This window comes from Pezoporus flaviventris, unplaced genomic scaffold, assembly GCF_033815535.1.
Source record: "Pezoporus flaviventris isolate CSIRO_AGI_PZ_B2104156 unplaced genomic scaffold, CSIRO_AGI_Pfla_v1 ptg000078l, whole genome shotgun sequence".
Taxonomy (NCBI): domain Eukaryota; kingdom Metazoa; phylum Chordata; class Aves; order Psittaciformes; family Psittacidae; genus Pezoporus; species Pezoporus flaviventris.
The window spans coordinates 1,936,607-1,964,456 of record NW_026892626.1 but is presented as its reverse complement, the minus strand read 5'-3'; the positions used below and the strand labels follow the sequence as shown (position 1 = coordinate 1,964,456).

At 53.9% G+C, this 27,850-nt stretch overlaps 1 protein-coding gene across 1 annotated transcript; it reads right to left on the bottom strand.

Annotated features, from left to right (window-relative positions):
• Positions 1–224: 224 nt before the first annotated feature.
• PPL (periplakin) lies at positions 225–27,304 on the bottom strand. The gene is made up of 22 exons (XM_061474142.1): positions 27,146–27,304; positions 17,603–17,702; positions 16,939–17,093; positions 16,301–16,421; positions 15,742–15,867; positions 15,430–15,471; positions 15,153–15,314; positions 14,504–14,611; positions 13,887–13,982; positions 12,771–12,893; positions 11,709–11,855; positions 10,753–10,904; positions 10,118–10,215; positions 9,650–9,807; positions 8,531–8,709; positions 8,291–8,429; positions 7,277–7,470; positions 6,479–6,629; positions 6,119–6,202; positions 5,045–5,161; positions 4,298–4,390; positions 225–3,810 (listed from the first exon to the last, which is right to left on the bottom strand). The coding sequence occupies exons 1-22, from the start codon at positions 27,205–27,207 to the stop codon at positions 1,126–1,128; spliced, it is 5,292 nt and encodes a 1,763-aa protein (XP_061330126.1). The 5' UTR covers positions 27,208–27,304; the 3' UTR covers positions 225–1,125.
• Between the last annotated feature and the right edge of the window lie 546 nt (positions 27,305–27,850).

Genomic DNA, 27,850 nt, shown 5'->3' with positions numbered 1-27,850 from the left:
CCCTGTTTTCCTGCAGCTGCAGGTCCCATTTCTTAGTGCACTTCACTCTCATCTAATACTAATTAGTCCCAGCTTTAATGCTGCTCCAGCAATTTCTCTCTTGGAAAAAAGTCAACAGCTAAAACGAACAGTGTCGGTTTTTAACTTTGACTCTGAAGTGCCATCTTCTTGCAAAGCCAAAGATGAACAGACTGTGTAACCAAAAAAGAAAACCCAACTTCTGATTGGAATCACTGCCTTTTTATTTTGTACTATAAATAGAATTCCCCTCTATTTCCCATTGCCTTACACGAGTAAATGAAACATGTAGATGCATGTAACTCCAACCAGTAAAATACCAGCACAAATGGCTTTCAACCATGAGGTGAGTGAACTGTTCCGAAGGCACTCTGCATTTGGGTACAGCTGCTTGTTCTACACGACCCTCTCGTGTTGGGCAGTACTGCCACCTCTTCACATACTTTTTGTTGACCTCTCTGGTCTGTGAATGCTCCTCCTGGATCTATAGCTGACGCCGTCAAAGTACGTCTGCTTCACTGTTCCCCAGCAGCACAGGCACGTAGGTGAACAAGATGATGGTGTTCAGGTGTTGGCATGGTGACACTGAACTGAGATGTGTAGCACACCTTTGTTTTTACACAGCTGGTGTTCTCGGAAAGTGATCCCATCATTCATAGTGAGTTGTGCACGATGAGCTGTCTGGCTTACCAACATGCAGCTGATGGAACCAGCTCCTGCTGGTCACCTCAGTGTCGCCTTGACTTTCAGTCCCTAATGACTGCTATGTACAACTTTTTATGTGACTACAGAGGAAACTGCAGATTCTACCGAGTCTTTGGACTTCAGGTACTTCGCTGTCCTGAGGCTTTTGTCTTAGGTTTTGTTAGGTTGAGTGAGTAGGTATGGATGAAGAGGGGTAGAAGGTTTTGCTGTTGTCCTGACAAACGTGTTCTCTACTGCTGGTGGTGCTTTTCTGCAGTGTATGACAGCAAGCAGTGTGGCTTCGTAGCATGGCTGGGGCAGAGGCTCTAGCATTTTGGAAGACGCAAAGGAGGGCAAGGATTTGCAGTGATCTGGTAGGTAACAACTGGTGCAGCTCTGATCAGCTGCTCTTCAGGAAAGTTTCTAAAGTGGAGGGAGCGCTGTGTAGTTACTTCCTGACACCAAGACTGCCAACTCCTGGATCGACATCTCCTTGTTGAGGTAACTGTTGTACTGAGCCGTGGTTAGCCTCCCACTCTTCAGGGCATCCTCAATTGAGAACTCTCTACCAGACTTCCTGTCAAGGATCACAGACGATTCCCCATTGGGACCCTTTATTGAGATCTCCTCCCAGTCACATTCCTGGCTCTTCAGTTTGACAAACAGGCTCCACTCAATGAGGCCAAACACATGAGCTTCCTCTGGAGACATTTCTTTTCCTGTATCAGGGTCAATGACCACGATGGAGCGCCTCAGGTGGTTCTCTCTTTGTTCCCTCTTGATAGCCACTGTCTTGAGGCGATTTTGGAGTTGCTCTATCTCTGCATCTTTTTCTCTGGATAACTGCTTCAGATCATCTAACTCTCTTTCCAAAGCTTGGAATCTGGAGTCTAGGTTTATCGAACTGTCCACGTGGGTCATGTTTCTCAAATCCTGAGCTTCTGTTGCTGTGAGTTCAATCTCTGACTGCAGTCTCCTGGTTTCCATCAGGAGGTTCTGTTTCTCAAGGTGTAGTTTGTGGTTCTCCTCCCTTAGTAAGTCTAGCTCCTTTGACGACTTGGAGTTGTTGAATTCCACCTCAGACAGCCTGGTTTCAAGGCGATTAATATCTGCATCTAACTCCCTCTTACGCCTACTTTCTTCCTCCAGATTGCTCTTCAGCTTTTGAATCTCATACTCAGTGTCTCCTTTGTCCACTTGGACACTCTCTGAAAAGACCACTTTCTCTTTGACCTCCATCTTCTCCAAAGAAAGGAGCTTCTTTCTCAGGGCTTCTAGTTCAGTTTGCAGGACTTGTCTCCGGTGCTTCTCTTCTTCTAGCTCCAGCTTGAGGAGAGAGTGTTCCTTCTCTTGCTGGGGATCTTGCTGAAGGATCACTTTTTGTTTCACAGTTACTCGTTCTGTTGTCTCCCTTTCCTGTTCTTCCAACTCATTCAGCCTAATTCTCAGCCTCTGCACCTCCAGCTCGGCCTCTCTGCGTGCCTGTCTCTCCTTCTCCAGTTCTTCGAGCTGACGCTCCAGCTCTGAACGCCTCCTCTGCAGCTTGCGGAGCTCCTCACGGAGGCCGTCAATCTGCCTCAGCTCACACTCAATGCTCTGAGAGAAGGAGTTGACTTCTGCTTTCAAGGCAGGATCTTGCTCATATTTCACTACTTCCTGCTGGACCACTTTCTCCTTCACTTGGGAGAGCTCTTCCTCCTTCTGTCTTACTTTCTCTTCTTGAAGAAGGCGCTCCCTCTCCAGGTCAATGTGTTTCATCTGTTCATCTGCTAATTGCACTCTCAGGGACTCGACCTCCTCTCTAGTCCTGGGGTCTTCCCGAAACTGCAGAATTTCTTGAACAACTTCTTTCATATGCACTTGAGGTTTGGTGTCTTTCAAAGCTTGTATCTCTTGTTTCAGCTGGTAGATTTCAAGGTCAGCTCTTTCAATTGCTCCTGTCCTCTCGATTATTTCCTCCCGGAGTCGCTGTAGCTCCTTTTCAGTTTCTGGATCATTCTTGTACTTAATGACCTCCTTAATGACTTCTTTGACTTCTACCAGTGGCCCTCTGTTCCTCAGAGCAGCCAGCTCGTTCTGGCAGCTCTTCAGCTGTTCGTCACCACCTCGGTATTTCCTCTCCTGTTCTACCAGCTCCAGACGAAGGTTGGCAACTTCATTTTCAGCCTTGGGATCTGGGCGCACAATCTCACGCACTTTCTCCTGGACGACCACCTTGGAGTTCTCTTCCTCCAGCAGCTGGATCTTCCTGAGCAGCTCAGCCTTCTCCCTCTCATTGGAACGACCCTTGGACTTTTCATCTTCATATTGGCGCCGGAGCTCATTCACCTCTCTCTCGATGGCTAAGTCTTTCTCTACCTTCAGCACCTCCTTGACGGTAATTTTGCCCTCGGCGATGGCCCGCTCCTTCTCAAGACGTTTGAGCTTGTCTTGGAGGAAGCTGAGTTCTTCCTCGTGCTTCTGCCGAAGGGCGCTCTCCCTCTGCTTGCTCTCTTGCAACATCCGGAATTCCATCTCCAGCTGGGGATCGTTCTGCAGCTTCAGCACCTCCTTCTCTGTTACCTTCTCCTGCTCTTTGTTCTTCTCGCTGGACAGCACAGCGATTTGTTGGCGTAAGAGGATGACTTCATTCTCTCTAGTTCCTTCCTGCCTCCTGAGCTCTTCCAGTTCTTCTTTGAGCTTCAGGATTTCATCAGCTTGAGCTTTGTCTTGTTCAATACGCAGTACCTCTTTCACTATATACTCCTGCCCTCCCTCCCTCTTCTCGTGCTCCAGAACACGCAGCCTGATTTTAAGAGCCTCCAGCTCATCCTGGAGGACCTGGTTCTTGCGCTGCTCTTCAGCCAGGTTTTGCTGCAGTTTGTGGAAGCTCTCCTCCAGCTGAGGGTCAGGTACTTTCTTCAGCAGTTCTTTCTTAACGACAGTTTCTTGGGGCTTCTGGTTTTGCAGGTGGACAATGTTGCTCTGAATGGCTTTGATCTCTGCTTCTAGCTGCTGCCGACGCTGCGTCTCATCTTCAAGTTCCTTTTTCAGCTTCCAGACTTCTTCCACAGGCCTTAGGGATTTTTTGCTCTGGACAAAGCCTTCTGTCACTTGAACCTCTGGTTGCTGTTGTTGAGAAAAGAATGTGTAGTCAACAACTACCAAACAATCATACTTTTGGTGCTCATTTTCAGTGCCTCCTGTGACAATATGACAGGGGGATGTTGAGCTCGCTTTATGGCGGTTGCCTGCTGCCAATGCTGAACAGGGGGTATATGCAAACAGGCTGCCCTTGAACAGATGTGTGAACTCCCAGCATGAGAACTGCTTTTGCAATGCCCACTGCTGTCAGAACAAAGCTTTTAGCCACAAGGGACACTAATGCTGGCCTGGTTTGGCAAAAGTGTTAAAAATGATGCAGAGCTTCTTAGGGTGAGTGGGAGATGGGGCTGGGAAGCACAGAGGGGTTGTCTGCCTGATGTGTCTACTGATTAATGACTGGGGGCTATGAAACACTGCATTTGTTTCCAGTTCAACTCGTAACACAAAGGCACACGTGTGTATTATTTCCATGCCTCCTTTCAGTATCACAGTGCTCCTGGTGATCACTTACCTGCCGCAGGAGGCTCTGAGCAAACTCCAGGTTCTGCAGCCTCTGTTTGTTCACAGCATTTACTTCGGTGAACTTGGCTGCCAGAACAGCTTCCTGTGGATCAAAAATGCATTGAAAAGAGGTGGTGGAACCAGGGGAGCTTGGGTAAGACTGACTTCATAGAAGCAACAGGCCCTAAAGAAGTAACCCTGGGTGCTCTGCTAAAAACCTTCTACCTGCTTTGGGGGAGCTTTAGGGTAGGAATAGTGATTCTCAGCCACACACACACTCATTGTACTGTATGTTTCCTATTCAAGATATGCAAAAATAGGCAGCTGAGGAAGAACCAGGTGGATACTTCCTTCAATAGGCAAGATGAGTTTGAGGCAGACATTGAACAGATCCTGCATAAAGAAATAGCTTGTGGCCTGCTCTGTGTTTCTGTCTAGCTTGTGATATTTGACGGTGAAATCTCACTCTGAAAGTCCGGAGGGATAAAAACTTTCAGGGTTTGGCTTTTCCTCCCCTTTTCCCCCTTTCAGAAAGTGCTTCATCCAGTGTCTTCCCTTTCTTATTCTGGCCAGCCCAGCCTAGAAAATGGATGGGTTAAGAATGATGAAAAATCCCTTCTTCCCCTGACTCTCTGCCCTCCCCTACAGTCCCTTCATGATTAAAGTCACTGACAGTAACTAGAACTGCCTGCAAAATCCCCACTAGTTCCATAAGCTGTCATCTGCTTTAGCTCTCTGTGGGCAACCCCTTCTTTACCTCCTCTTTCACTTTCGCAGCTGGAGACTGGAGTCTGGGCTTCTTGCTCATATACCCATTGCGGCCATTCTCCAGGTCCAGGATGGACCGTAGCTTCTCAGCCTCCAATTCATAGTCCTGTGGGAAGAAATTCCCAGGCAGAAAGTGAGATTACCAGGTCCCCATCATGCAAAGATCCTCCTAAACCCTGGTTTTAATGACTTCTTCCCTTGACCTGTGTTTTAGGTGAGTTGCTGAGGTTGATGGGATCCAGAGCACAGGAGGCAGAACCTACCAGCAGTTTGGGTCAGGTACTGCCAAGTGACCATAACAGTGCAGCTGCAGCATGTGCTGACTTTGGAGTTACCTCTTACTAGTGCTGGGTTTGGAGTGGAAATCCTCCTCTGCCAGACAATAAATCTGAGCTAGTTGCCATGCTATTGGCCACATGATGTCAATGTTAGAGTAGATACAACCTGTGTTGACTGAGCAAGAGCACTAGGCTTTCTTTATGGAGCTCCTTGCAGGATGCAGGTGATTCTCCCCCTCTACTCTGGTGAGACCCCACCTGCAGTTCTGTTCCAGCTCTGTGGTTCTCAGTACAAGAACGATCTGGACCTGTTAGAGTGAGTCTAGAGGAAGCCATAAAAAAGATCAGGGGGATAAGCACCTCTTACGAGGACAGGCTGAGAGAGCTGGAGTTGTTGAGCCTGGAGCAAAGAAGGCTCCAGGGAGACCTTATTGTGGCCCTTCAGTACCTAGAGGAAGCTTAGGAGAAAGCTAAGGACAGACTTTTTGACAGGCCTTTAGCAATAGGACAAGGGATGATGGTTTTAAACCAAAATAGTGGAGATTCAGACTAGATATAAGGAATAAATTTCTTACAATGAGGGTGCTGAGGCGCTGGCACAGGGTGCGCACAGAAGCTGTGGCTGCCCCATCCCTGGCAGTGTTCAAGGCCAGGTTGGACGGGGCTTGGAACAACCTGGTCTAGTCGCAGTGGGGTTGGACTAGATGGCCTTTAAATGACCCTTTCAACACAAACTATTCCGTGCTTCTATGTTAGTTCTCCAGCAGCCGACTTGCAGTCCTTACCTTCACTGCCTGCTGGTACTGCTGAGCTGTGGCAGAGACCTTCTGCACCTCCTGTTCCTTGCTTGCAATGTCACTGAGGAGTGCCTGGCATGCACAGAGACACACATCAGAACGCATTGTTCAGCCTTTTTGAGGGTTGCCATTTTAAAATTACAACCCTGAGAATGACAAGCTTCTCAAGCTGCCCTGCTATGTGTAAGCAAGCACAGGTAGGACAGTGGGAACTTATAGCATAAAAACATGTAAATCAAGTCGCTATAATTTTCTATTTTATGCTCAGGAGCTATCTCAGTCCTATTTCTTTTAGTGTTGCTCCTCCTCTCCCTGTGGAGCTCCCAGAGTGCTCTCAGACAGAATTACCGCTTGGTTCTTCAGCTTGATCTCCACTTGCTGGATGTTGTCAGTCTCCTGTGGCTCATAGTTGGGGATGTTGCACAGAAACTGGTTGACTTTGTCATAGTTGCTGCGGTAGTTGGAATAGGCACTTTCTGCTTTCCGCAGGGTCTGCATTCTGCAGGAAAATTGGCTCAGCTTCAGCACTGTCACATCTCCTTTGTCTCCTGCAAGCACCTCCTAACCTATCCCCACTTCCCCTGCTCCCTAAAGACAGATTTGAGACAGAGTTGCTCCCTTGCCAAAATCTCCATCTGTTGCAAAAGTGTTTAATCCTACAGGCTGCCCAGATTGACCCAGCACACTAGAAACCTCTTTTCCTCCTTAGGCCTCCCTGGAAGCCCTTCTGCAACTCCTCATTCCTCTGATAGTGTTATGCCTCTTCCGGATTCACAGAAACCCAGATTGGTTTAGGTTAAGGACCTTAAAGCTCATCCAGTTCCAGCCCATGCCACAGGCAGGGACACCTTCCACTAGACCAGGCTGCTCCAAGCCCCGTCCAACCTGGCCTTGAGCACTGCCAGGGATGGGGCAGCTACAGCTTCTCTGGGCACCCGGTGCCAGTGCCTCAGCACCCTCACAGGGAAGAACTTCTGCCTAATGTCTAATCTCAATCCACGCTCTTTCAGTTCAAAACCATCCCCCCTTGTTCTATCACTACATGCCCAGTGGCATTCCACATTCAGTGTGGTTCCAGCTCCACTGTAAATATCCCGGCTAGCCAGGTTGATCCAGTCCTGGCTACATTCTGTCCCAGAGTCTTACCTGTGGTCAATCTGCTTGCTGAGGTTGTTGAAGCGCTGGTTGAGTTTGTAGAGCTCAGCTTCCTGACGTTCAATGTCAGGGCAGTGCTCCTGGAACTTGCTGGCCAGTGTGTTGGAGCACGTCTTTGTCCTTAACAAGTTCTGCTCTGCTTCATTGAGCAGGAACCTTTTGGACTGGAGCTCGGTGCTCATGGCCTGTGGAAAAAGCAGGAGAGAGGGATTTTCCAGAGCTGCACATGTGCCGGACTTCTGTCACTGTTCCCCAGCAACTTCAGCAACTGCACTGGAGCTGCACAGGGTGCTCAAGAAAGCTGAACTGCAGTAGTGCTCTGAGCTGTGGAGAAGCAAGTTAAGAGGCCTGCATTGTAAGCAGAGCCAACTGATAAACCTGATGGGGTGAATAGGTAGCTCTTGCTCCCTTCTCCACCTGTTAACCTTTAAAGGCAAGCATACTATGTGAAAAATATATTTGGTCCTCTTTATGCAAGCCTTAAACCCTGTTCCTGCCAGTGCAACAGCTCCAGAAGGAGCTGTGGAAGTTTCGCATGCTGCTCTGAACCTGAGGACTTGATGGAAAAGCTGAAGAAGGTCAGAAAGCTTTAGCCTAACCAGTTCTTGGCCTTTCTACAGCAGAAGGATTGCCCATTTTGCCTGGCAGCTTTTCCTAATGGTAAGTGTTCTTGGCGCCTTGCTAGGTCCAGTTTTTCAAGCATCAGGCCACTGTGTAGGCTTTTCCCAGACTATTTTATCCTTCACTTCTCCATTAGTCCTTTTGTCAGATCACAAGTACTCAACTGGCATTTGATTTCTGGTTTGGGGCTGGAAATGGCTTGTGTTTAAAGTAGGTGAGATTACTGCAGTTAACATGAGAACTCATCTCCAGCTGGGGTGAGACATCCCTTTACCAACTGATTCGAGCTTGTGACATGAGTAGCAATTGCCCCAGCTCTTGGAAAGTGGTTTTGTATGTGGAACATGTCAGTAGGGCAGAAAACGCTCTGGAGAAAACACTCACCAGCAGCTCTTCTTTCTTACGGTCCACCACCCGCAGGTCCTCTGGTACCGTGTCATCTGTGACCAGCTGGTTCTCGTAGGTAGACAACAGATCTCGGCCTTGTTGGAGGCTCCTCTCAAGGTGCGTGGCCACCTCAACTCTGTATGGACACAGGAGGAAAGGTGTTTATGCACACCCCCACCTACCCCCTGCAGGATCCTACTTTATCCCAGGCTCGACATGATTTAAGCCATGACTTACTTCTCTTGGGCAGCGCTGAGCAGCTGGACCACGCGGTCGTACTTTTTGTTGGTGTTCTCCACCTTGTTCTTTACCAAGGTGGCGCTGCCGGTGTTGGGCACAGATTCAATGAAGACCTCACACTCCTGGATCTTCCTCGTTTTCTCAGGTTCAATGCGACGGACCTCATTGGTGATGTTCTGCAGGAGGAATAAAGCAGCTATAGCAACTGAACTAGGGCCTTCTGCCTACACAGCAGCTGACCCTTGGCTGTCCAGTGTGAGAAGAGGGGTCAGGGCTGGGGGCTTGTTTGATGGCAGGTGCCTTTCAGCCCTGTAGGCTGTTTTCTGTTGATCTTTTTCTCTTTTCTGGGCAGTCTAGCTAGCCCATAGCAAAGAAACTGGCTGGGGAGTGGTTCCCAGCAGCTCCAGCTCTGTTAGAAATGTGCTGGACTCCTGTGGATCACTGGGCTCTGCAGGCTGACGGATGAATTCTGGCCTAAACATCAATGCGCTGCAGGCGGTTGGAGCAATTTGCTTTCTGTTGTGGTAGCGCTTGGATTTTTACACAGCCCTTGGCAGGTGATGTAACCATGACCTGAACTTCCTCCTAAACCAAGGGAGGTTTGTGGCATGGAGTCTGGCTTAATTAGGGTTCTGAAGGAGAAGAAAGGATTGGGATGCTACCAGCACTGGAGCCTAGCAGAGAAAATGTGCCCTGAACCATAGGTGTTTTTCTGTTCCTTTCTGAGCTGGTGATGGTGGTGGCAAAGTTTAACAGCTGCTTGCTGAGACAAGGGAACAGGTCATGGGACAGGGCATATGGGCAGGATCAAAACTCGAGGGCTTCCCTCTCTTCCTCACAGCCTGCTCTCTGCAGCCATCACCTTCTTCCCATTCAACCTTGCTGTGACTGAGCTGGGCCAGGACCAGGGCAAAGGTTTATGGCTTGTGAGGCTGCACAAAGGGCTACTCCCCGTCCACTGGAAGAGGCAGCAGCTGTAAGCATCACTCCGCCCCTGTGTGTTCCTGGCTCAGGGAGAGCTTACAGCACCCAGCATAGTGAGGACCACCCTGCAGACCCCCTGGAAGGAGCATGGTCCATGTACAGAACTGTCCATGTGCTGCCACAGCCCCGTACCTTGAGGTCCTTGAAGCGCTCGGTGCTGTCCTGCACAGCCCGACTCTGCTCCAGCGGTGGACGGAGGTTTGCTGTTATAGCTTTCTCCTGCTTGTCCAGGTCGCTGTTCACCTTCTCCAGCCCTGCCAGAAGCTGGCGCCCCTGAACCGATGCAGCATCTGGAGAATGGGGGGGAGCAGGCTCAAGGTGGTTGGAAGCTGGGTCTAGGCTCAATCCCACTGGTGAGTGCAAAACCCACAGCCTCCTCCTCTCCCTGAGCCCTGCCTGCTGCAACTGCAGCCTGGCTGCTCTGCCCCTGCACCCAGCCCAGCACTCTTGTCCCCAGGACCGTTAGGAGATGGAAAGCTCTCAGTGACATCCCAAGATGGACCACCACCAAGGCTACAGCAATCACCTAAGCTCAAGGCTACAGCAGCCACCTTGTGCCTGAGAAGGAGCAAGCCCCAGGCTGCCCTTCCAGAGCCTCACCTCCGATGCTGTCTGCCTTCAGCCCCTCGTAGCGCTGCTGGAGGATGTTCTTGCAGTTGGTTGTTTTCTCCTTCATGCTCACATAGTGATTGGCAATTCTGCATAACAGGACAGCACGGACATGAGATCAGTCAGGCCCTTGTCCCCTCCATCGCCCTGGTGCTCATCTCAGTGCTGATGCAGGAAGGAGATACAGCTCTAGAGGGGCTTGTGGGACCTGGCCCCTCTCAAGGCAGCCTTGAAGCAAGGTGGTGAGAGGCACCTTCACCCTGTTTTGGCAAAGGGGTAGAGCAATGTGGTCACTGAAGGGTTGAGAGCAGGGGACAGGCAGCAAAGGCAGCCACCTGCTTGCTGAGAGAGACATGGGCAGCTCCCCCTGCCATAATGCCCCCCAGAGGAGGGGGGACCTGGATGCCTCTGAGCTGACCCCACTTTGCCAGGTGGAATCTTGTGTGCAAGAAGGAGGGTGCTGGAATTCCTCCAGGAGGAGGAGGAACCTGCTTAGCCTGCAGGAATCAAGGTGGGAGCCCCCCATCAGCACTGCTAGATGCATTATGCAGCACTGGTGGCACGGCCTGGGCTGGTGAAAGCAAGGGCAAAGGCTGTGGGGCATGGCAAGGCTGGGGGGCACGTACTGGTCTGCCAGCGCTATTGCTTCTGCATCAGGCGGGGGGATCATGAAGCAGACCCCTGGGGCGCTGATCTTGTCTCCCGAGCCGTCTGCCACTTCCCAAATGTCTCCACTGTTCTTCTGCAGGGTGTAGTGGGCTCCTCGGCTTATCTGTCCCTGGAGAAAAGGAACCAGTCACAGCAGCAGGTCAGGACACACCACCCACCCTGCTCCACGCTGGCAGCCCGGGGGAGCTGCACTGCAGGGAGGCATGACTGGCATAAACCTTGATCCCTTTGCTTGGCACCCTCTCACATCTCCAAGTGTCTGCTGCTTGCCAAAACCCCATGTGCCTGCTCCTCCCACCCCAGAGCCTCCAGGTATGAAGCCATGCCTCCTCTTGCAACAACCACAACAAGCAAATTCCCACTAGGGCAGAGATGAGAAGGCGTTCCTAAGGCTGTGCTGTGGCTTTCCTTTTTGGAGAGGCAGGCAGCTGAGTCAGCTGGAGTTGCTTGCTCCATGCCAGACCCCTGCCACTCCTGGGGTGGCTGCTGGCTTTGCTGGCCCATCCCTTCAGTTGGCTACCCAGGACTGATCCCATGCTTGTGGGGATGAGGGGCTGCCTGCTGGGGCTGTGCCAGTGATAGTGGGGAGTTCATTTGATCAGAAACATGCCTGGACATCTTCATCCCGGCGCAGGAAGTGTAGGAATGTGACAGCCGAACTGTCAGAGCCCCCTGAAGGGCATGTGGTGGGCACGCAGTCCAGAGGCTGTGTTTCCCCCAGATCCCTCCTGCACTGCCCCTCCTGAGCTGCAGAACCCACTTTCCCACCGGGGCGAGCGCTATCTTCACCTTATCCCCACTGCAGAAGACATTGTTGCTTGGGCACTGGCAAAACCAATTCCACCCCCAGTGCCCCCAAGGAACCGTTCCCTCACAGTACCCCTGCACTGCTCATGGGATGAGGGGATGTTACCTGCTCGCCTTCATATTCGCAGAGAGCCTCCACGGGGACGGGCTGGAGAGGTGTCTCGCGGCGGTACCGCAGGGGCAGGATGTGCTGGCTGCGCTCCTGCAGCGACTTCACCACCTCCTCGTACTTGTCCAAGGCCTTCTCTTGGTCCTAGCACAGGGCAATGACCAAAACCAGTAGGGAAATGTGGGAAGACTGAGCTTCTGTGCTTTCCCAGCTGGGAGGAAAGTGTACCAGTGTACAGCTGGGACAGAGACTGTGGCTTCTCCTTTGCTTATGCTAGTGAAAATGTCTCCTGGGTCCTGCTCTGCAGCTGTTGTTTCTACACCTGCGCTCCTGTGCTCTCCTGCCCGCTTTTGCAGCCGTGCTGAGGACTGAGATTATGCCCACGAGTTCCCATGTCCTAGCACTAACCCCCAGGCAATGCCAGGCATGCCCTGGTTCGCGGTCCACATTGGTGTGGCTGCATGTTACTGGGTAGCCCTCTTCCCAGCTATTAGCTCTAATTAGAGTCCCATGGAAAGGCTCTCATCAGCTGCTCTATCTCTAGCTGTGCAAGTGGGTATCCTGTAATGTGCAGTGGGCTGGAACAGGCAGGAGGAGGGGGACATCTCTGGGGAACAGCTATCAGCTGTCCTGGGACACGTGCATCAGCTGGGCCTGCTGCAACATGCTGCAGCTGGGGCTGGGCCAGCGGCCAGGCTCAGCACAGCCCTTCCCGAGTGGGTGATCTCTCTCGGCACCAGGCTCTCGCAGCACAGCACGTTCCACACCTCCTCTGGCAGCAGATCTAAATCTGCTCCCGCCCTGAGTGAGCACTAACTGAGAGAGAACAAATAAAAACCAGCTCAGTGAGCAATTAGGTTGCTATGGGAGAGGCAATCTCTTAGCTGGAGGGGAAGGAAGAGATGTGTGAAGGCCAGGCAAAAGGAGGCAGTGGTGTGGTCCTGTTGCTTGCCGTGGTGAAAGCTGGGCTAGATGCCTGCGCTGGCAGGGATGTCCCTCCCTCGGTGCCTAAGGGACACCAGCTTCTGCTGCTGTGGACCTGCCTGCTCCAATACTCACATCCAGCTCCCGGAGGAGAGACTCTAGCTGGTATCTGTCCTTGAACTCCGGGCTGAATTTTTGGTCCAGGTCTGTATCCACCTTCTTCAAGAGCTCCTGAGCATCCTTGGTGTCTTTCTGAAACTGCAGAAAAGCCAATCCTCTTGTGAGAGAGGGTCCTGCTGGAACGCGGAGCAGACCCACCCCAGCACCCTTGCCCTCTCACTGTCTAGAGCAGGGACAGCTACAGGGAGCTATGACAGGCATGTGGACACCCAGAAGTACATGGAGAAAGGCAAGGAATTGCCATTTCGCATGCTCAGGACAACAGAACTGTCAAGACAACCAAGGGCAGCTTATTCTGTGGTCTTCTCCTGCAGTGTGGTTAAATCCCACCTTTCCCTGCCCTCACTTCCGTTTCAGTTGGACAGCATCACGATGGTGTGTGATGCCTCCGCTGAGGAGGCAGAGCCAAGCCCTTCCACACACAAACCACCCCCTGGGGCAGTTATTCTGTCAGATCCCCGCAAAAGGCGCTGCCTGGGCTGGGCACCGCAGTTTAGCTTTGGCAACAGACTCATCACGTCAACACACCCAGGCTGTGGGAGAGGAATCCAGCCCAACCTGCTCCCTGCAGAACCTCCCTGGCTGGCAGATGCCATTTATCCACAGACATCTGTCTGCTGAGCTCAGCTAGGTGCTGAGCCCCAGCACAGGGCTCCCAGGGCACAGCTCTGCTTTCTGCGGGTGTCATTTCCCCATCTGGACCTGTTCCACTGCCAAGTGGAGCATACAGAGTCTCCCCTTGCCTTGTTTTGGGGGTGAGGTACCTCTGTGAGACACCTCTGCTGTACTGCAGACAAGGATGTCCTACAGACACCAGGCTGTGGCTCCTGAACCTCAGCATTGAGCAGATGCTTTCTGCAGGTCATGCTTTGGCCAAGCAAGGCTTTTGATCAGCTATGACTTGTGTTATAGCAGCTCAGGGTGGTCCTCCTAGCCTTAAAACCCCACAGACCAACTAGAGCACTCGATCTCTTCTATTTCCAGAGCAGCAGGAAATTGTTCATATTCTCAACTCGGCACCTACTCTCTGGGCTGCTCAGAGCAAACATCAGTTTTGGTGGGATCTGGTACCTTGTGGAAGTCCTCCATGAACTTCAGGTGGCTCTCCTCACAGATCAGCAGGTTGAGGTACTCCTTCCAGTCGGCATGCACTGCCTCGATGTGAGCCTGCAACACAGGGGTGGGAGCTGGATGTCAGCAGGACACCCTACAGTATCCCGAGCTGCCCACCAGAAAGCACCAGTTTCCATCTTGAGCAAACAGCCCCTTGGTTGCTTCTGAAGCCACCCAGATGCTGTCAAGTCAAAGCTAGGATGAGAATAGCAAAGAGCTAGACCAAAGCTGGAATGCTGTGATGGGACCGTGGGGCTGGGTGGAAGGAGGTGGCAAATCCTGTTGCTTTATGTCCATCTTCCCATCAGCGGTGGAACTTGCCACCATAATTTCTCCTTTGTAGGCAGGCACAGAGTAATTGCCACAGGAATGAAGAAGATGAGAAGAGCTCCTTATGCTTATCTCAGCTCCTCTGATGGTGTTTACACACAGGTGAAGGAGACTATTTTCCTACTTGGCATCCCAGGAAGTCAAGACAAGAGTCATTGGCACCAGGTCCCATACTGGAGAAGGGCTGGGTGAGTCCCCTGAGCTCTAGGGCGGGTGGGAAACTGGAACCCATTCCTGATGTTCACCTCGATGGCATTCTTCCCAGGGTGATTCTGGGCGAGCAGCTGATCTCCATCCGCGTGCAGCTTGTTGATGGCTTCCTCCTTTTCCTCCAGCCTCCGGTGGATGAAGTTCTAGATGGAAAGAGGTGAGATAATACAGATTCCCGTGCAGAGAGGCGACCCTGTCTGCATCCTGTGGTTGAGCTACTCTGAAAGGGCCTGAACAACTCCACAGGACAGACAGCATGATGTTCCCCCACGGCAGCTTTTGCTTTTCCTTCCCTTGCAGATGTTGCTAAAGATGTGACTCTTGCCAAGTGAATGCTGAGATAAGGAAGAGAGTAAGGAAGCCGCTGAGCTTCCTCCTTGTGTTATCTTTGGCAAGAGGTAAGAATTAACCTTACTATTCATGCACTATCACCTGCACATCCCAAAGTGCTTCATGGAGTCACAGAATGGCTTGGGTTTAAGGGACCTTAAAGCTCACCCAGTTCCAACCCCCTGCCATGGGCAGGGTCACCTTCCACTAGACCAGGTTGCTCCAAGCCCCGTCCAACCTCCTTCATGATGGAATGGGGGAAACTGAGGCACAGGATGTGTCCAGCCCCCAGCCTGCTCCCCAGCTCCATGCCCAGCACCCAGCTGACACGGGGTGCGGCGAGTGCACACACACCTCATACTGGCGGCGCCGGCTGGGGTAGTCCAGGTTGTGGTCGCTCCAGTCGTAATGGGTCCTGTCCTTTGCCTGCTGATCTAGCCAGTAGAGCTTGTTGGTGCAGCGCTGCATGTAGTCCTGCAGGGAGTTCAGATCCTGCTGCCGCTGCTGGGAGCTGGCCTGGGAAGGGTCAAAGTGGAGAGCTCAGCCCAAAGCTCCTCTCTGGCTGGGCCACCCAACAAGGAACCCCTGCCAAAGGGGATCCCTTGCCCCCAGGACTCCAGGGATCTCTTACCAGCAGCTTCTGGTACTTGTCTTGGAAGTCGTTCATGTATTCCTGGTAAGGGAGGAGAAGCAAGGCAAGAGTTAGGAGTGTGTCTCTGGAGACTGGTGGCCTGGCAGGGGCTTGCTGATGGAGGGGGATGTGGGGTTTACAGAATGTGTTTCCTTGTATAGCTAGAGTTGGTGTGTGATGCTGAGCTCCGAGGTGTGGATCTGGGCACCCACCCAACCTGGGTATAGCAGCTTGGGTGGTGGGATGCTCTCATCTTCAGGAGCAGCTTGGGGCAGAGGCAGCAGGGAGAGGGCAGGAGGCGGGAGAACTGACCTTGCTGCCTTCCTTGGCGATGTGCGGGCCAATGGCCATGACCTCATTGTGGAAGATGTTGTGCTCTTCTACTTGGCTGTTGACCAGCGGCAGGTCGGTCCCAAAGCCCTTGCTGATTAATGCATCCTGCAGTGCACAGGAGCTGGGGTTAGTGATGAGGGAAAGGGATGGGGTGGCTGAGACCTAGGAAACGCCTCTTGGAGGTGGCTGTAGAGCTGGGCTTGGATGGGCTCCAGTGCTGGCAGCGTGTGGATACTCAGGAGCATGTGAGTGAAACTGGCTGTGCTGGAGGGCAGCCGTGGGAAAGCCAGTTTGGGGTTTTCTAATGCTTTTCCGGCTGGAAGAGTGTAGGGAGTGGGATAAAATAAAAAATTAGGGCCTCATCCTCTGCACCCTCCCTGCCACCCAGCACCCCAGCTCCTTCCCATGCTGATTGCTGCTCCCAGCATAAAGATACCAAGAAGGTTTCCAAGAGCCTGTTTCTCCTTAGGGAGATGCATGAGGTCCTGCCCAACTGGTACTACTGGCCAGGCAATGTCACTGATGGTCCCTTTGGTACCTGTTTCTCCTCAATCACTGTTGTCCAATTGACCTGGGGCTCAATATGCTGCAGGGGGAAGCTGTAGATCTGGTCGTGTTTCACGCGCAAGTTTGCCACTCTTTCCTTCAGCTGCCGGATGCTGCAGGAAGGGAAAGATGAGGGTGGGATGCAGGATGTGGGTATGGACCAGCTTTAGCACTGGGAGCTGTAGGTGATCCTCTCCCAGGCCCTCATGGAGGGGGGAGATTGTTCTTAGGGGCCCCTGGATAGCCCAGCGCTGCAGGCGGGCTGCAGCAGCTGCGTTGTGCAATGGGCTGGGGAGGGAGAGGGCAGAGGTTCCTGTGCACCCATCCTGTGGTTCCTGTACAGCCCAGGGCTGCTCAGCATATTGACCCACTCGGGGCAGGTTGGAGCAGGGGACAGAGTGGTCTACCCGCACCATGGGCAGATGCCACCCTCCATGCTCTGTGCAGAGCTGCTGTCAGCAGGCGTGGAGCCGTTCTCACTCTACACATGCCCAAGGACGGCTGTGGGTTATGCACCTTCATGTGAACTGGGACATAAAGAAGCCTGTGGTGACCTGCCAGCTGCAGGCAGGAGCTGAGCAGTGCCCCTGGAGAAGCATCTTTCCCCCTGCGAGGCTCTGGGGTACTCACTCTTCTGTGATCATGTCACCCTGGGGGTGCTTCATGTGCCGGGCGATGGCTGCATCCCCATCCAGCACATAGAGCAGCTTGTCAGACTCAGTGAGCTTCTGCGCGGTCAGGTCTTTGTACTGTGCTACCTGGCACGCCTTGATCTTGTGCAAGTCCTGCCCAGGAGAGAGCAGGAGGAAGGGTCACCAGGGGAAAACAAATAAGAGGTCATCCCACCACACTGTGCCTGGGCACCACAGATGGGCAGGAGCTTTGCTGTATCCCATCCTCCCAGTGATGTATTTTGCTTTCCCTCCCCTGTGCTAGCCTTGAGGCAGGGCTGTGGCTGGGGGGCTGCATTGCCTTGGGCTGCATTTTACCCCTCGAAGAGGAGGATGGCTAAAGCCCACTCTCTTCCATCCTAGCTGCATGCCTGCTGGGATGCGCATCCAGGGATGCACATCCCAGCTCTGCCCAGCCCTGTGTAGGGAAGAATTCTGGGGCCCTGTTGCCTGTTGCACCCTGCCATGAGCTGGGGGAACCCATGCACCCCTCAACACAGCCTGGAGCCCCACCACAGGGCAGGGCAGCCACACACACGTGTACTGGAGGAGAGGAGATGGCAGCAAAGAGGGAGAGCTGCAGCGGGAGGGACAGGGCTGCTCGGAGGAGCCCGTGTGCTTACATTTTGCATCCGGGAGTCAGTCTCCACGATGTTTTTCTCCACCTGGTCGGCATTTTTCTGCAGGCGCTCGATGAGCTCAGTCAGCTCCTTGCTGGAGATGCTGGGGACAAAGAGGGGGAGTCATCACCCCACAGACACGGCCACAGCCCCAGGCTATGGGGCTGTGCCGGGGGCTGCCCTGGGGGTGCTGTGACCGCGAGGGTGGCCAGAGGCCAATGGAGTCTGCCAGGCCCTGCAGCTGCCTGTGACTCACTGCAGAATTCCCAACACTTTCCAAAATACTCCGCTCTGCCAGGAGGGGGGTGGCGCGTGGGGACGCAGTGTATCCCACACGGGGAAATGGGAGCGGTGCCATAGGCGAGCCTGAGCCTCCCCTGGCTTCGGAGCAGGGAGGAAAAGAACAGTTTGCAGGGGACAGGGAGAGAGGACCTAGACCCCATGCACACAGTTTGAGGCTGTTGCCCATGCCCAGGGCAGCCCCTGCCTTGGAGCCCCTACTGTGACGCTCCATGCCATGGCCAGAGCCTCCTTGCTCTGTGAGGAGCTCTTCACAATTCAAGCCAAATAAAGGGACAGACAGCACATGCTGTATCCATCTTTCCGTGCTTTCATTCGTGCTAGGCCCCAGATTTTGCTCCCCAGGGTGATGCTGGTCCAAGCCTCCCTGTTTACAGCCTCAGCCCAAGTATCCTCAGCCCGCTGCGGAGCCAGAACAACCCGTGACGCAGCTCCTGCATTGCTGGGTTATTTTAAACATTCCTCCTCTTGCTGTCACTGGCTGCAAGGGGAAGTCGCAGCCTGCCAGGGCCAGCTCCAGAGGCCGTGTGCCCTCGGTGCCAGCAGCAATCCCGCTGCAGCTCCGGAGGCAGGGAGCAGGGTGAGGTCCTCAGCAGTCCCTGCAGCGGGATAGGAGGGTTCATCCCGCCGAGGTTGGTGGTGAGCCTGGGGCTCGAGTCCCGGCTGAGCTGCTTTGCCATACAGGCTTAAGCCAAGGGCTGGCTCACTGCGATCCCAACCACTATGGAGTGGAGATAATGAGCCTTAATGGCCTTGTTATGTGGTGGTAGAATTAATCTTTAGATGGTACTTGGAAGTGTTAACAGCTGTTACAGCTGCTGGTAGGTGAGTTGTGTGTCTCCTGGGCAGGCTGGGGGAGAGCAGAGATGCCTGGCAGAGCACCAGCATCCCAACCCCGCTTGTCATGGCACAGAAGGCTCCTGCATGGACATCCTCATTCAGCAGCTGGGTCAGCCCAACTCCGAGAGGTCCTGCAGCACTGCGATCCCTCCCAGGGCAGGGGTTGAGCCTTTCCAGGACAGCACCAGGCATGTCCTCCTGTCTTGCCACAGCGTGGTTGGCCAAAGCTGAGAGTGGACGTGGCTCATCGAGGCAGTCCTGATACTTTGCAGTGGCTTCCTTGGACAGGTCCAGTGCTCAGCTGCCCGCAGGTAAAAGCAGGGCATGGCCTTGTCTATGCTGTGCACCTTGGGGACTGCATGCAGCCTCCAGCGGGGACATCTCACCTTACTGCCTTTCCAGTACTGGCACTGGGGGACAAAGCTTGGCCAGCCTGGTCTGACCAGCCTCCCCCTGGCACTGGTCTGAGCTGCAGGACACACTCCTGCCTGCCATGAGTGCTATCACTTTCAGTGCAGCAGAACAAAACAAAACCCAGCTCTGGGCTCCTTCCTCCCACCCTCAAACCCTGCCCCAGGCTGCAGGAGCTTCGTAGCATCCAACAGTGTCACAAAAGTTCACACTTTCCCAGGAAGTTTTGGCGTGGGAAGGATTTACACTGATTCTCCTCTTTTTTAGAGAAGCTGCATCATGAGGACAGTGTTCATCAGGGTTGGTGGTTTGTGTCCGTCACTGCTGCTGCTGCTGGCACCTCCTGATGAGCAGAGGGATTGCTGTGGTTCTGGGCCCTCTTGCATCAGCAGAATGATCCAAGTTGGTGTTTCCAAGCAGAGGAGCAAACAAAGGGGTGGTTGTGAGTTGTGTGCCTGGTTGCAGTAATGGCAGGAGTGAATCTCATTTTCTGTTCCATAATCACAGATGAAGGGTGCAGGGGTGGCTGGATCCTGCTGCACTGCTAGAAGCAGCTTCTCAAAATCCACTTTGGGGTTTCTTCTAATCTGCGTCATCCCATGTAAACCAGGGAAGACATCAGATGAAACCAGTGGAGAGAAAGTGGTTTGAACTGGGTGACTAAGATGTGCTGCACGTGTTGGTGTGTCTTCAGATGATGGCTGCTCTGAGCTGGCATCTCCTGCATCCTGAGAAAGCTTCTAACTGCTATGGAACCTTCCTCATGTCTCACCAAAAAGTGGAGGCCGCCTGAGCTTTGAGCATGGGAGAGGCGATTATCCAGGTGGGAGCTTGGGATGCTTCACTGTGATAGCCAGGAGCTGAACTGGAACTGAGCGGGGCTGAGTGCGGGCTGGCAGGGCTTGCTGGTTCATCAACATGTTCCCTAACTTGGTCCTGGTGTTTCCTAGCAAGCCCAAGTCAATCTCCAGAGTTTCAGTGTATCTATAGCATGGAATGGAAAAACCACCCCCAAAAGCACAGGAATCCAGGGGCTTTTCTAGTTCTGGTTTTGAATGAAGCTTCTGAATTGCACTGAGAAAATAGAATTAAGCCAGGGGTCACTGGGGATCTGTGGCCATGCTGCATTTCAGCCACTGCCTCCCGAGCTGTTGCTGCTGATCTGGTCTAGCAGAGCTGAGCCTGGAGCCTCTGCCTGGCCTTTGTGCTCACTTTGCATCAGCAAAACATCTTGGGAGCCAGGAACCAGGGAGTGCCCTGACCTCCTTACTCAGGTACCAGCTTTGCCAAGCCACTGTGCGATGGGGGTGACGTGTCAGGGCGAGGATGACTCCTTGTGCCCTTCTTCCCCCACGTCTGAGCCACAGGCCCTAATCGCCCCCATTAACCACCCTGCTGCCGAGCCAGTGCTGCTTGCGCCCTGCCCAAGCTGATGGTGCTGCCCCCGGCCGTCCTTCCCACCCACCCAGTGCTGGGGAACCCAGAGTTGGGGCAGAGCCACCCTCCGACCCCATCCCAGTGGTACCAGGGGGGTGAAAGCCCCTTCTTCAGCACTGAAGGGAGCAGGAGCATGTGCTGGGGCTGCGGGAGGAGGAAGGGCAAAGGATGGGGTTTTGCTGTGTCAGAGAATGGTTTGCCTCGTAATCCAGAAACTGCTGCTTCAATGTGCAGTATCGGAGTGACCAGGGAAGAGGAAAGACAGAGGTTGCTTGGAGCAAGCAAGGACATGCTCGGTTGTAATACAGGCATGGCTCTGCTGCTCAGCCCCACTCCCCTGATGCATACAAAAGAGCTGCTTGCTCTCTCCACCTCTGTGGTTTACACAAGAGGTTTACACCAGCTGAGGTTTTGGTACAGGGAAACCTAATATATACCTCCCACAGGAGCTGGATTTCAAACACCCTCTGCAGCAGCAGGGGAGCTGCTCCCCCACACCTCAATCTCTGCTGAACACAATGCAGGACCATGAGCAGAGAGGCTGTGTGTGCTCCTGCTCACCCCACTGCTGCCTGAAACACAGAAACAGTACGTGTGCAGAAGTAAGCACAGAAATGAGAGCTAAGAAAGGAAATCATAGAGAGCTTATTCTCTTTTATAATATTTCTTATCACACATTACTTCTGTGCCACTTAGCCAAGCAACCTGGACATTACTGATATGAGAACATCAGCCTTATTAGTAAACTGCCTGTCCCCTCCATAGTAGGGTCTGTGTTAACGCCCCATGATGATGAGCATGATCCTTGCATCTGTCTGGATGTCAAGCAGGGTGCCAGAGGGACTGGCAGGGAAAGCTGAAGCCTGGCTGAAATCACTATGCCAGGGGATGGAGGATGTCAACTTCCCTGTGTCCCTCTGCTGAGAGGAGGAAGGTGCAGAAGAAACACAAGGTGATGGGTGAAGTGGTGAGGAAGCTTTGGCTGGACCAAGAAAGGTGTGTGGATGGGATCCATTTGGGAAGCTGCTGGGAAAAGCTGCAGGTGGTCCTGAACTGTGGAGCAGAACTGCGGGCAGGGTAAGGGAAAGGGCAGCCAGAGCCTGAAACCAGGCAGGAGGGGATGGCTGCAGCATGGAGCGGAGTGAGGAGGGTGGGATTTGGCTGTGGCCCAGCTGGGAAGAGCAGGAGCAAAGGCGCTGGGGGCACAGCCGTTGTAAGGCGGGGGGGGGGGAATGCAGAGCTCTTCTGCTAACAGATAAGCCTTTGTTTGAAGGATGAATAAATAATAAAACCCGCCTGGAAAACCTGGCTTTGCCATTGCTGGAGAGCTCCAACCTTTTCTGATGAGGGAGGAAGAACTGATGTCACTTTGAAAAGCTGCACGGGGCAGAAGGGTTATTTCTCTCCAATGCTGCCTTGAGCAGCCACAGCATCATCTGTCTGGCACTAAGGCCCCACAATTATTCCCATGAGGACTGGGAGAGTTTCTCCCAGCTGCTGCTCCATGACAAACATCACTTCATCCATGCACCACATCTGACCTCAGGTGATGCACTGAGTTTTCTTTGGGTTTGGGGTTTTCTGTTCAGGTTTTATGTGTGTGGTTTTTTGGTTGCTTGGTGTTTTGTTTTTTTGTTTTTTTTTTTTAAGAGTTTTTTATCAAACACAATGATAGTTATTGTGATATGGAAACTCTGCTGCTAAAACTTGGCCTTTTTTCTTTATTCCTACCTTCCTATCTCTTCCCGTTAGGTTGCACCCTCACTGGTAAGAGACTTTTTGGAGCAAACTTCCCCACAGCTGACATCTCTGGGCTGTCCCTGGCTTTGCCCTTCTGGCAGGTGGTAGGAAATCCCTTTGCTTGCTGTTTCCTTTTCTTTCCCCAAACAAGGAGGCCATTTCACTAATCCCCAAGTGAGGATGTTCAAATAGATACTCCTGGAGTTCTGACAGCTTCAGGTGTCCCTGGGAAGGCTCCTGCTGAGAGCTTGCCCTGTGGGTCAGATACTTGATGGGAGGGTTAACAGGAAGGGCTCTGTGCTGGATCTACCCCTGCTCTCGTGCTGGGAAACCTTTCCATGCCCAGAGCTTCTCCACTTTGGGAATGCTCAGCCAGGGACAAATGCTGGTTGAGGATGGGGTTTGGGCATGGATCCTGGTCCTGCTTCCTGCATCCCACTCCTGGGACGCAGTGACTGCTGCTCTAAATTCCATTCCCATTTAATTTCCATCCATCCAGATTTCATAAAGCCCATACCCATGTGAGCACTGCTGCTGGAGATTGGACTTAAACTGCACAAATCCTTCAGAAGGCCACAGCACAGAACCATCAACACCCCTAAAGCTCACTGAGGCACAGCTCCCACTGCATGATACTCCCTTGTGCAGCTCTGATACTGGAGTGAAACTGCAGCAGGGCAGAGGACAAGGGCTAGGCTTTGGCTTCAGTAATTCAGGTTTGGGAGAGATTAAAATCTGGCTCAAAACTCTGGAGCAATGTGCCATCAAGCATCAAGTAAGGGCGTAGCTGAACAGCATGGCTGTTGTGCTTAGTCCAGCTTGTTTAAATTGTATTTATCTTTCCTCGTAGCAATGGTGATTGTAATGTGCATGGAAATTAAAGCAGAAATAGGCCAAGGCGATGATGGTGAGGTTTGCTCCAGCGTAAATACAGAGCAGGTCCCCTGACTCACAGGCTGTCTGGTCCCTAGTGCTGACTCCAGTGCTACCACACAGCCTCAAGACATAATGCCAGCCCTGCAGGAAGAGCTCCTGACCCCCTCATCCATGGGCACTGGGTCTCCTGACACTAAGGGTCTCTAGAGCCCTCAGTGATGGATGTTCTCACCGAGGATGAACATCTTTCCTGGTGGCAGGAGTGTGAGTTCCAAGGCTGGGAGCTCAAGGCTGAGCTGTGTTTTATACCTCCTCTCTCTTAGGCTGGACTGTTTCGGAGAAAACCAACCTCCTGTTTTCCAAGCATGGCAAAGAGCTTGGTGAAGGTAATGGGGAAGGAGGGAGAGGGTTTTCCCCCCATACTATGTCCCTATTCAAAGCTTCTGCTTTCCCTTCTAGGGACACATATACAATCTGCTAACAGCACAGTAGTCACAGCCAGTCCCACATGAATCCCCCAGGACCTTATACTACTGGGACGGGGTGAGCAAAAGCATAACTCCCTGAGACAAAAATATCGTCATCCACATTCCCCAAAGTAGGGAGACATCCACACGTCTCTGATGTGCCCAGCATCAGATGGAGGTGGCTACTGAGCCTGGAAACCACAAGCCCCAGCAAGAGCTGCAGCCGATATTCCCACTAAGAGACTCAGACCCTGGTCCTGCTAAGGAGTGCATCAGAAAAACAGATCCTGGGGAGTGATTCCGGAGCATCACCTGCACTGGGGATAGAGAAACTGCTGGTGCTGTGAGTGGCGCTGGGAGGTGGATGGAAGGGGATGTGGTCCAGGGTGCTCAGCAAAGGGCTTTGCCAGGGTTTTCCTCCGATGCATAGCCAGTGTGCTCCAAGACTCAGCTGGTGCTGCTGAGGATGGCCAAGCAGTGGCAGGCCACAGGACCAGGCAACAAGTCTTCAAACCCTTGCAGGATTTCATGCTGCTCCTGTTCTTTCCCCACTGTTGCTGTATTAGAGCTGCAAAACAGGCTGGCTTCCCTCCTTACCAACGCCAGCGGGGGGCTGGCTGGCCTCAAGCTGCAGAGGTGGTTGTATGGAAGCACACAGGCTTCCAACAGCTTTGGATGGGAGGCTGATTTCAGGGCTGGGGAAGGGTGGCTGGCTGCATCCAGAGGTACAAAGAGTGTTTTCATGGGAAGATTACAGTGCCTGTCTTGAGCTGCACAGACTTAACAGAATCCTGACTCCCCAGAGCTGCTCACTGAGATACAACCAGCATGGGAAGGGCTTGTCCCCTGGCTGAAAAAGCCACCAAGACACAGGGGCTCCTCATCAGGCTGTGACCTGATGTAGGACGGTGCTTCCTGGGCAACCCCTCACTGCATCAGCTGAGCTCGAAGCCCTGGCTCCTCACTGCTTGCAGGAAACATTCCAGCGCCCCGGCACTTGCCAAACCGGAGCTTGGTTATTGCCCTGTTACCACGGCGCTGCCAGGGCTTGTCACCAGCAGCACCTTGCACTGAGCCCTGGTCGGAGGTGCAGACCCTGCAGCCTCACCGCAGCGCAGGGTGAGCCCGGGCCGTACCCGGTGTCGAAATCAACATCCCTGTTCCCAGCGGGGCGGTCTGGGTTTTTAGGTTTGTTGCTGTTTTCCTGGCAGCAAAACCAGGCGGGAGCCTGGCAGTGCCTGGAGCAGGGGCTGGGAGGGGAGCTTCTCACTGCTGCTGCTTCGCAATCCTTCTCCAGCAAGTTGTGTAACCGGTCCAAGCACTGGCTTCCCCATCTTGATGGTGGGGCTGTTTCCACATGGTGGGAGTGTTCCCCGGATTCACAGGTGTTTGTAAACTTCAACACAGGAATTAACAAATTGGGGCTAATGAGCAGAGCCCTTCCCGAGGTGTGCAGGGACAGCCAGGTGCAGGGAGGGAGGGTGGCCTGAGGCCTCAGCCCTGTGCTGCCAACTCGGCCACCATCAGCCAGAAAAACGCAGATTTCAGCCTGGCCCGAAGCCTTCAAAGGTGCTTTGGCACGGGCCAGAACTGCTGGGCTCTCGGGCAGGGTGCACAGGGAAGGACACCTTCCAAAGCCCCATCTGTTCTCAGATGCTGTGAGAGTACCCAGTGCTGGCAAGGCTCAGGGTGCAGCAGCAGGTACCCCAGTCCCAGGGTGGGGATCACAGGGTGGGGATCACAGGGTGGGTCTGTCTCCTCCTGCCTACCAGCATCCTGACATTGCTCAGAGTCCTGAGCTGCCAACCCAGGTGTGGTGTTTCTCTTTTTCAAGCGTCCCACTAACACCCCCAAAGACTAGAAATGCAACTGGGCAGGGACACCTTCCACCAGACCAGGTTGCTCCAAGCCCTGTCCAGTCTGGCCTTGAACACTGCCAGGGATGGGGCAGCCACAGCTTCTCTGGGAACCCTGTGCCAGAGGCTCAGCACCCTCCCAGGGAAGAACTTCTGCCTAAGAGCTCATCTCAATCTCCCCTCTGTCAGCTTAAAGCCATTCCCCCTTGGCCTGTCCCTACAGGCCCTTGTCCAAAGTCCATCTCCAGGTTTCTTGTAGCCCCTTTAGGCACTGGAAGCTGCTCTAAGGTCTCCCCTTAAGGAGTCTTCTCCAGTTTGAACAGCCCCAGCTCTCCAATTTACACCATCCTTCAACCATGGGAAAACTGGGGCCACCAGGGAGGTGCATGCTGAGCCTCAGAGAGCTCGGGGCCACCCTGTCTCCTCCTGCCAGCCTGCCCCAGAGCAGAAGCTGGCAGCAGAGCGTGCCCCAGGCTCTGGGAGCAGCAGCCTGGGCGTCCCTGCTGAGCCAGCCGGGCTGGGGGGAGCCGGCCCGAGGGCTGGAGCTGGAACCCCAGCCCGAGCAGAGGAGCTCAGCGAGTACCGCAGCCTGTGAGCGCCCCGCGCGGGGCAGCACCCTCCTCCCTCGGGGAACACCCCTCCAGTGCACCACCGCATGGCACCGCACCCGCGAGCACCGAGGGGCTCTCCGCCCGGGAAGACGTCAGTCAGACCCTTCTGGGTCCTCAAAGACACTCAGCCCCTACACCAGCTCCCCAGTTTCCTCCCAGAGGGAGATTTGTCTGCTCTGCGCCTGCCGGCCAGGGCAAGTACCTCTAGAGAGGAGGACGAGCAAGCCATGGGCTCGAATGTGCGCCAGCCACCCCGCTCCGCATGCTCCAGAGCCGCTGAAGCTCTTCTGGGAAACGCGGGCACGATTCTGAACTGACGCAAATAGCCACCTCTTCGGAAAAAATGTCCCCTGTGTCACCCGCTTGGTGCAGGCAGGGGCTGGGTCTGCCCAGTCTCCAGCACCCTCCCGTACAATGGGGCTGAGCCTGCTGGGGGGAGGGCGCGATTTTTTTGGTTTTTTTCCCTTTTAACAGCTACTTTCCGTAGAATGAATCATAATCAAAGAATGGTTTGGGTTGAAGGGACCCTAAAGCTCACTCAGTTCCACCCCGCTGCCACGGGCAGGGACACCTCCCACTAGACCAGGTTGCTCCAAACCCCGTCCAACCTGGTCTAAACACGTTGCTCTCTTTTTTACGACCAGTACAGCTGAAACGCATACCCACCCCATCAGACAGGGCTGAGGGGAGGCCGATCGGCGAAATTATTGGTCCTGGTGGACCAAGTCGCTGAAGGCTAAGGACAGCCAGGCTTGCCTTCCCTGAGATCACACCCAGCACACCCCTGGGAAGCGAAGGAACCTGCTCCCCGGAGCTGCCGCTACTGCGTTGCGAGGGACTGGGGAAAAACCCTCCCTGTGCCAGCACGCGGGCTGTGAGGTGGGGACCCGGCTCGGAGAAGAGCCGACACAGCGGCGTGTGCCCGGGCTCCGTGCGGGGATGCTGCAGGGTGGGAGCCGCGGGATCGCGGCGCTGCTCGTGCCGGCCTGGGGGCAGCGGGTCACTCACCTCTTCTTCTGCACGGAGGGGCTGTATTTTCCTTTGTTGCGTTTCCTGAAGAGCGAGTGCATCGCGTCCCCGGCACGGCGCCCGCCGCGCTCCGCCTGCTCTGCCCAGCCGCCGCCCGCAGCCCTCTGCGCCGCCACCGGGACCGGGCGGGCCGCGCCGGGAGGCGGCCACTGGGTGCCCCGCCCCCTGCCCGCAGAACCTCCCTCGGCGCTCCCCGCCCTTAGGAGCGCCCCGGTGCCGCCCCGCGCTCCTGCTCTCAGCTCTGCCCGAGAGGGGCTCCGACAGGACTGGGACCCCGAGACGTGCAGGGTCAGCAGTGACCTCCTCCCCGAGTCAGGGTATAAGTGCACAGACACACACCGTGTGTACCTACGGATAGTCAGTTATATATATATATATATATATATACACACATATGTGTGTGTGTGTGTGTATGCTGCCAGCCCCGATGGGCCGGTGGTGATAGGCTCAGGGCACACACAGGCATGGAGAGGCTGGATGTCCCCACTACCAGCCTCCCCCACACGGTTTACTTTGCTCCAGCACCTCCCGGGGTTTTCTGTCTTTGGGAACAACCATGGCTCCCTTCCAGGAGCATCACCTTCCCTGCAGGTTGCAGCCAGTGCCAGCGCTGGGGCAGATCCCCTCAAAATGCGGGGCCCATCCTTCCTGGAGGCTCAAGCTTGGGCAGCAAGAAGGCAAAGA

What these genes read in the sequence shown, in the direction of transcription:
- PPL (XM_061474142.1), bottom strand. Translation starts at nt 27,207, where the DNA reads ATGCACTCGCTCTTCAGGAAACGCAACAAAGGAAAATACAGCCCCTCC. An exon ending in ACAAGTACCAGAAGCTGCTG is followed by an intron (nt 15,315 to 15,429) that starts GTAAGAGATCCC and finishes GACCCTTCCCAG; the next exon opens with GCCAGCTCCCAGCAGCGGCA. An exon ending in CTGGGAAGAATGCCATCGAG is followed by an intron (nt 13,983 to 14,503) that starts GTGAACATCAGG and finishes CCTGTGTTGCAG; the next exon opens with GCTCACATCGAGGCAGTGCA.